Source organism: Pundamilia nyererei, unplaced genomic scaffold (genome assembly GCF_000239375.1).
Source record: "Pundamilia nyererei isolate P.nyererei 1_Seehausen unplaced genomic scaffold, PunNye1.0 scaffold00198, whole genome shotgun sequence".
Classification (NCBI taxonomy): Eukaryota; Metazoa; Chordata; class Actinopteri; order Cichliformes; family Cichlidae; genus Pundamilia; species Pundamilia nyererei.
Window position 1 is genome coordinate 417,825 of NW_005187599.1, and position 9,148 is coordinate 426,972.

At 40.5% G+C, this 9,148-nt stretch overlaps 1 protein-coding gene across 3 annotated transcripts in view; it reads right to left on the bottom strand.

The window, feature by feature from the left end:
- LOC102201773 (protein 4.1-like) overlaps positions 1–7,903 on the bottom strand; it is a 28,454-nt gene extending 20,551 nt beyond the window's left edge. For all 3 annotated transcript variants that reach the window (XM_013914448.1, XM_013914447.1, XM_013914446.1), the window contains exons 1-9: positions 7,790–7,903; positions 4,056–4,146; positions 3,804–3,977; positions 3,536–3,640; positions 3,422–3,464; positions 3,272–3,347; positions 3,059–3,180; positions 2,871–2,967; positions 2,700–2,787 (exon numbers count right to left, since the gene is read on the bottom strand). In XM_013914448.1, the coding sequence (XP_013769902.1) occupies positions 2,700–2,787; positions 2,871–2,967; positions 3,059–3,180; positions 3,272–3,347; positions 3,422–3,464; positions 3,536–3,640; positions 3,804–3,977; positions 4,056–4,136 (786 nt within the window). In that variant the 5' untranslated portion in view covers positions 4,137–4,146; positions 7,790–7,903. The remainder of the gene's footprint in view (positions 1–2,699; positions 2,788–2,870; positions 2,968–3,058; positions 3,181–3,271; positions 3,348–3,421; positions 3,465–3,535; positions 3,641–3,803; positions 3,978–4,055; positions 4,147–7,789) is intronic.
- Between the last annotated feature and the right edge of the window lie 1,245 nt (positions 7,904–9,148).

The window sequence follows — 9,148 nt, forward strand, 5'->3', positions numbered from 1 at the left end:
ATTACAGAGATGCACATCACCTAATATGCTTAATTGGTAGTAGGCTTTCGAGCCTATACAGCTTGGAGTAAGACAACATGCATGGAGAGGATGATGTGGACAAAATACTCATTTGCCTAATAATTCTGCACTCCCTGTAGACTAAAACTCTCTGAGAAGATTCTTTGAATGTTTGTGTACACAGGTACATTTGAGCCATAGACCTTGGCCAGTATGTCCAGTCATTTTGCAGTTTTTTGCCTCATCTTCATATTTGAATCCACTAATTCTCCACCCTCAGCTTCAGAAGTGTGCTCTTGTTCAGATGCTCTGCCTTTACTTCTATGCAATATTAGGCAGTGTCAGTGTTCAGCAGTCATTGGCTACTAAATTTTTATTTATTTTCCTATAAGTGTTTGCAACATATGAGATCCTTGCTATCGTTCTTCATTATATCAAAGAAACATGTAAAAAATAAAATAAAATAATGTAAATGGTAAAGTGGTAAATTCAAGGGCAAAAAAAGGCCTGTTGTTCTTGCATCAAGATTGGCTGGACACCCATTGAGTGGAATAGGTCCCAGCCACTCTGCAATCCTGAAATAGATAAGCAACTATGAAAATGGATTGATGTATGAATGACTCGGGAGAACTAAGTAAGTCGAGATGGATTCAATCATCCAAGATAAGTGCACATGCTCGTGTCTTATAATAAATCCTGGAAACCATGATCAACAATTCTGTGATTGCAGGATTTGAGCTTTGCCTCAGCAGAGCACAAACTCCATGGGAAATAGGATGAGTCATGGTAAAGGTGGCATAAAAAACAAAGGCAAAAACGAGAAAATTGCGGTGACAAAAAGTAACAATAAGATGAAAACAGTCATTATATAACCGAAATTAATTACATTTAATGGCATTTTCCTCTATAGCACAACAAGTATAAACTGCTGAAAGAAAGGGAATGTCATAAGTTTTTGTTTTTCTGGTAACATGGTGAGGATATTACAGCTCAAGCACCAGATTTTTTTTTTTGTTTTCATATGAAGTTGGCTTGTGTTTTTCCTTTACACATACAAAGTGATGAAAAATCTGCACAGGCCGACAGTTGTTCTGCCTGGAGCAAGGCCTGTTGTCCCAAAGGAGCTATGGAGGAGACAAAAGCTGGAGCTAAATGGAGAGCTAAGAGGCGCATACATCATCATGGGGATTGTACACTCACATTTCCTGCACCGTGGTGTGACCTTTTTTTTTTTAACAGAGAGTTAATCTGAAGAAATGTGGAGGGATGGCACTAGCAGATAAACGTGGTATAATTCCAGACAAGTGCAGCAAAGTGATTACTCTGTGGCCTGAATATTGAACTGCTAGCTGTAGGATGCAGCCATATTACTCGCTGTGGGAATTTTCTCCTGTCATTGCTCTGGCTGTTTGAATTCAGTTTGAATCAATAGACTGGTTAGATTCCTCCATCAACTGGACATAGAGGTCATCTCCAAAATCCTCCAAAACTGTAGCTGCACTAAATGGTAACACACACGCACACACACGGCAAAATGACACAAAATGCAGAGAATGACATCCATTCTTCAAAAATGTCATTCTGTGATGTGTGTTTCATACACAGTGAATCAGTGGAAAACAGCCTTGATGGAAAAACCATTACTGTCAACAAATATGCACACACATGCATACAAACACACTCACATGTAATTGACTCTTGACAGGAACTGGGCCATCCATATTGATCAGATTGTTGGGTCCAGAAACCAAAACACACTGTGTGCTTTCATATGTTCATTCAAGGACGAACACAGTCTGAGCACATTCAATAATCGTGGGGTCAGGATAAAGAAGACGAACAGTGCTTCAATCTAGTCGAATCTGACAACTGACATCAGTTAAAATTAACGGTCGAAGCCTCTGGATCCTAGCTAGGATACCAGTAGTTAAATCTGTCATTTTCTTTCACATATACATGTTTTGTTCAGTGAAATCAATAAGTGCTTTGCACCTGACCTGGGAATCAGCTGATTCTACACTGCTTAAAACATTAAATAACCACTTTGAAAACATATCAAATCTCAATATGAAAAATAAAGCATGCTGGTTGTCAGTTACTGATAAGGCCTGGGTAATGTGTTGGGAATGAAAGGATCAGCCTGCAGAGGCCTGAATTCAAAGACACCAGGAAAATCAAATTCTGTCACATAAGCTCAGGATGAACCAGCTCTCATCTGTGAAAAGCTAATACCAGCGGTGGCCCTGCCAGTTCTGGTATTCTGTGGGAAATGCCAGTCTCCATGGTAGCGGGCAGTGAGGACTAGAGGACGTCGCGCCGCCCTCGTGACAGCCTCACCCTTTAAGAAAATGCTTTCTAAAGACCTGAACGAATCATGAATTGCTGTATCACTACAACATCTATTAAGAATATAATGTTGACACCTGTGTATTTATGAACTGCTGGAGTCGTTCCATTTCATTTGTAAATGCTTCATGATGCATAGCTAGTCCTTGTCACACTAAATAACTGGTAGCTGCCTGAATTATCTATGACTTGCAATATTACTAAGTATTTAAAATGCCTCAATTTTATCTGTGTGCAGGTGGAAACATGCAGGTTTGGTATAGATAACCGATCACTATTGTGATGATTTAGGGTAGAAACTAAGTTGTTGCTATTTTTTAAATAACAGGGCTTACTGTCAACAGTGTCTTTACCTTTGCATGATGGAGGTCGACTCCATACATGGAAAGTTTCTTTACATTTTCCAGGAAATGCATCTCTGCTTCAGCTGGAGTCATTCCTCTAAAAACACAGTCATACACTTAACAATTTTTGCTGCTCTGAATATTGACACAGTTTAGAAAAAAATATGTGCGGTGAACAACCTGTAGGTTTTGTGCAGCTCTGTGATCTTCTCTTCCATTTCTTTAGTTTGATTCGGAGCAAAGCACAATTCACTGATGTAGTCTGCACCACAGTCATCTGAAATATGTAAACAGACGAACGAGCGGTCAGAGTGAGAGAGAAATGTGGACAGAGAGGTCACAGTAGTATAATAGGGCAGAGTGAGTACCGGGATCATAGTCTCCAAGCTCTGATTGGACTGTGTAGGAGCCGAGGATGGTGTGAGTTGCAAACGAACAAGGAAGACGACCAGAAACTATATCCTGTCTGAGCTGGAGACACAGGAAGTACCTGAAGGCAGAAAAAATTATCAGCGGCATCATACATGGAAACAAGTGAGACATGCACTATAAAGCTTTGATTGACAGGTGTGTGAGCCTACCTGGTGATGTCCTCAGACAGCTGTGCAGGATCAGGAGGGTAAAACTTCACATTAAAAGAGAAGTTCCAGGGAACACCTGTGAGACACACAGCGATGAGTTGTATAACACACAGGGTTAACCTGCCCAACTTGCTGTGAGACCATACTGACCTCTGACCTGCTTCTTCATCTCCTTTCCTGGATCCAACCAGTTCTACAATGAAAAGGTCAGAGGTTAGAAAGACAGGTGGAAGACAGTAAACAGATGGACGGGTGGACAGGTACCTTGTTATTGTCAGCATCTCTGAAGGACAAAGCGAAGTAGTCTCTCTCTAGCAGGTTTATGTGTTCACAAACCTTCTCAAACAGCTGCAGACCTCGAGCTCGTTTCTAAGCACAGACAGAAATAGGTCAGTGATTTTACTGTTTGTCATTTTGGGCTCTCTCCCTCCTGATTGTTATTTCTGTTGTGATTTATATCTTTTATCGGTACTCCATCTGTCTTCACTCTTTCCTCATCTCCATGCCCCTTTACATGAACAAGCCATCTCACCTCCACGGTGCAGGTGAACATGGAGCCATCTAGCAGGGTCACTCTGGCCTGCATTGTTCTAAAGCTCAGTGGGTTTCTAGCAGGAGAGCGAGCAATCCAGCTGCTTGACGACAGGTTACTGGCTGAGTCCTCTGCCAAGGAGCCCTGAGCTTGGGACACCCCACCCTTCTCACCCTAAGGAAGCAGGAAGTGATGTCACAGCAGTATTGATCTCATGATGTTTACTGATCCTTCTATCCTTTGTGTTTTTACCTGTTTCGGTGTGGAGTGGTTGGCAGCTTCAGGGAAAGACTCCGCCTCTGTGGGCTGGGCTTCACCTAGCTCTGTCGTCATGGTGAGTCACCTGCCATATATTAATAACATGGTTACCATAGAGTTTTGTGGTGTTAAAGCACGAGAAAACACTGTCTGAATGTCACATAAACGCTGGGTTCAGATATAGTAGTAATAAACATTATAATGTGGTTGAAAGGAGTAGAAAAGAACCAAATAACTGCTGGCTCAATTTTTTTTTAAAGGTAAATGATAAGCTGTGCGACACACTGCATTTAGCAGTATTTTCACACTTTAACAATAAAGCATCAAAACGTCACAAGTTCAAATATTGGTGATGTAGGATAACCAGTCAGTGTTTTCACCAAAGATATTTTATTTACAGTCACAAGAGAAACAAGTAAACCTGATTCAAACACAAAGTTTGAATTTGATTGAATAATACCCGATTATTCTGTCTCATCAAACTGAACAGCCTGACCCCCATCCAGCTGTCAGGTGATGGTTTGCCATGGCAACATGAGGGAGCGGAGGGAGGGATTAAGGCTAAAATACAAGCTGATGTAATGTGGTTTGGAGTCTGACAGACAATGGCGATGATGTTGTTGTTGTTTTATTCATTGCTTTTATCAAATCCATAGAGTCCATAAAATTACTGTGTTAACTGGCTTGCACAGAAACTGTATCCTAAATCAATATTCAAACTTAATAATAACTTGAACCAAACTAAACCAGAATGAGTTCAGACTGGATTGAGGTTATTACTGAACTGTTTAGTGTCAGGTTGTTCTTCAGTACGATAACAGAAATTACACACATCATGTTTCCTGTAGGTACTCTGTATTCTGCACTGGGAGCAGGCACCGCTCAAGCTCCTGCCCTTTTGGCCTCTTATTTCATAAGCGCCTTTTTTGTGACACAGATTTTTTTTAGTTTCTATTTCAATGTTTTGATATTAAATTTGGCTCATGGAATCAGTTTCTAAACAAAATGTCTGTTTTTGCATCTTGTGAAGTCCTTGTGGATCCTCTTCACTATATCACACAAATGTAGAAAATAATATTTGAATGTAATTACATGAAAAACTAACTTTGTTCCATGGTCAAAACATTTGGCACCCAATGATGTGCAAATACTTGGACGTTAGAAATGTTGTGATCAGTGGCACAAGCAAGGTGCAAGAATACATCAAAGTGTGTGCAAGTCCATCAGAAATGAACAGCAGCATGTATTAAAACGTGAGTATTAATTAAATACAATGATAAACATTTCTGAAGCTAGACAGAAATGCATCAGTTTGTGCAATGATGCACCAACTACTTTGGATCATTTGTGAATATTACCACACATGCATAAGGACAGTCTGAACATTGAGTGAGTATATAAAGCTAGCTCCAAGTACTGGTCATTTAATATGTTCACATATTCGCTTTCTGCTGTTTATCTGGGAAGCAGCTCCCAAATGACCAAGCTCCTCACGTTACCTCTAATCCTGAGCCCAGGCACTCTTTCAGCCCTTCTCATTATTTTGATTACTACACAGAGCTTGTTGAGAGTAAGAATGTAGATCAACGGGTAAATTGACAGTCTCACTTTTGTACCTAGCTTGCTCTTCACCACAACAAACTGATACAGAGTCTGCACCACTGCGCATCAGTCTTCTGTCATCTGCCACTCAAATCTCCCCACACTCGTAGCCAAACTTCTCTACCCTTTTCCAACTGAGAAACCTTGCCAAAGACTTCTCCCTAATAATCACCCAAGTCACTTCTAATTTAGATGCAAATGACCCAAGTGCAAGCTGGAGGTTATTGCTTGATGAAGCCAACAAAACCACATCATTGACAAAAAACAGAGATGAGATCCTGAGGCCACTAAACCAGACCCTTGAAAAACTCAGGACGAAATCTCATCCAACCACAGGCACTGCCACTAAGGAGTTGTTTAGCTACCTCAGGGATCTTTGGGAGGCTGTGGATTAGATGATAGTGAGTCATCTACTAGTTGGAAGGTCAGTAAATTGATTTGAGTTGACTCAATTCAAGTTGTGCTAAATGACAAAGACTCATTCGGTCTAATGAAAACATGTTGGAAATCTGTCTGCATTTACAAATTACATAGCAGTTGTTTCCAAACCTTCAACAGTCTCTCTGAGAGTGAGTGCAGTCTGTCAGTCAGGCTGCAGCTGAGAGGTTGCCTCCTATCGCCTTACAATCAGAGGTGCTTGTTAGTTTTGCATTAGTTATGCAAAACATTGCCCACAATGACATAAGCCCAAACATGTCTGAGACCAAGAGCAGCAGCACTCAAGGTAAAAAGGTCATGTTAGTAATGCTTTTCATACAAAGCTTTTCTGCACTTTTCTCTATACTTCATCTACATAAGAGAGCACCTTAAGGTTCAGTATCGTGCCCAAGGGTACTTTGGCATGGAGACTGAAGCAACCAGCGATCAGGGTCAGAACATGACAGCCAACCACCAAAAAAAGGGGTTGGTCTAAAAATACTATGCAAGAACAAGGTAACATGGTGGGAAAGGTGGTTTTAAAGAAACCGTTTAAAAAGAAAATAAGCCTAGATGCAACATCTCAGGTAGAAAAGATTCTTCAGTTTCTGAAGAGTTAAGTTACTTTATGTATTGTTAATGTGTTAATATAGTTATGGTACATTTTTACTTAAATTTTCCAGCACCTGGGATATTTTAGTGCTTACATTTGACCTGCGCTTTATTGCACCTGCATCCTGACAAATTGACTCATCGAGTTAGGTAGTCTGTCATCAGTGAACTTATTGGAAAAGACAGAAAATGCTCTTCTTTTTGTTTGCACTGATCCTGCTGCCAGCACTCACTGATAAGACATGTTTCAGTTTTTCTTTTTCTATATTACCAAAAATATCATTACATCAAATTTACCTGAATATCATGATAAAACTTTACAGCCATGACTAAGTAACATTAGTTAATAAATAAAATAGTTTCTGAAGCTAATGAGCAAGGCTCATTCCCCATGACACATTAGAAAAACTAAACAGTCTCGAGTATAATGATTTACTTTATAATGCATACCTGCACACCTTATCTAAATTGCAGAGTTGGGGGTGTAGCAGCTATTGTATGGTGACAGCTGTCTTTAATATTGACGTTGGTCCCTGACACGAAGAGAAAAGAATCTTTTTTTAAAAGCACTTCAGTCCAACATAGTCATTAACCATGACCTCGCAAATAAATACATCATTTAGTTTACTGGGTTCATTAGAGGTCACATTGATAGCAGAGCTGTTGCACTAAATTCGAATAGTTTACACAGACCGGTGTACCTAATAAAGTGACAGATTTTCACAATATCAGCTGATTCATCGAATCTGCTGCCAGCATCCACAGACCCACAGACACAGAGCCTAAACCGGGTTTGTTTAATATATCACATTCATTCTGGATCAATTACTGGTGTAATTTCATATAAAAAGATTTTTATATCCTACGGCGGTTTTTCCGGTGGACGAGACTGTCCCGGCGTGTTTGAGTCTTTGTGGTCCTGCAGCAGGAAACAAACACACACCCTGAGCTGCAGTGTGATGAAGTACTAATGATGCTCCTTCGCGCCGTCTCTCTTATCATCGATAACAAACTGCTCATGGCTTCAGTCACTGATCACTGAACAGTAATCGCTATTCTTTCTCCCGCTCTTAAGTAAATCATCCCGTCATCTTTACCTGTCCTGAGCAGGACGCTTGCCCTCTTCCTCCCGGTAACGGACAGCTTTTTTTCCTGATCACGTCATCTCTCACTACGACACACCGTGTCGCCGTGGCGAACCGCTGACGTCAGGACGCAAGGTGCTTTCAGATGTAATTTGTTTTTTAAATAAAGATGAAAACAGTGTTACTCTGAAGAGTACGGACCCCCAAGAGTGCCAAAATAAAATAACTAAATACACCATTAGCCCTTTATTTTCCGAGATTCATACAATCCTAATATCATCCATTTTAACCATTCTAATTTTCTATATAGCCCGAAATGGTAAATAAAAGGTTAAGAAATTGGTTAAACGTGTTGTTAATTAATTAAAATTGAAAATGAATAACTAATTGATTAAAAGCATCATTTTTATTTTAAAAAGATGTAAAATTATTTCGCCTTTTAATTCTTATATATGGTCCCAGTGCTGCAGCGCTTCTTGGATTTATTTTTATCTGACAACCTCACCCATCGCTCTGCAGTTGCTCTTCCTTGGGTGTTTCTCAATACCAGCTACAAAGAGTTTGTACTCGCTACTTCCTGCTTGGAAAGTGCACTCAGGAGTGCAGACATCTGATTATAGGGGGACTGTGAGACAGTAGTATACTAGAGGATATCAGCTCAGCTTTACTATGTGCTTTACTAGTTATTTAAAGTTTTCCAAAGCCCCACAAAGCCAAGCTGGCAGCACCCACCAGCCCCCAGTCATTCCCCGGTTGCACCGCTGCCAACACCCAGCACCACATCCGCCCCACCTAGAACCAAGAGACGACACAACAGATGCAAATATGGAGCCCCTGCATAGCTGCCACAGCACCTACCCAACCACAGCAAGCTAACCCTCATGGAGACACCAGGAGGCACACCAGGCCAGCCCCCACCCCCAACACCCACAGAGGTCCAACCCCCAGAAGGACTGGGAAGCGAACAGCAAGAGTAAAAGAGTTAGAGACGCAGGGGGCCGACGGCACAGTTCCACCTGATTGTGTGGAGGGATTGGTGAGTTGCATTATCATGGCAGTTGGGGTAGAGGAGAGCAGGCAGTCAATACACATTATTGCCAGTCAGACAGTCAGATGGTAGGGTCTGTGCTGCAGTGACAGTTCAAATAATTTCATGATGGACTGAAGCACAGGAAGCACGAAACAATTCAAATAGCGTAATAATCAAATATGCCTTAAAATAAGTTGATCGTTTAATAAGTTAATGTTAAACTTAAAAATTATGTTTTTAATAAAATGTTATTTATTTATTTATTGCTACTGTAATTGCAATTAACACAACAACACATTTAATTCACTATTTAATTATGCTTTTGTATGTTGCATTTAAAC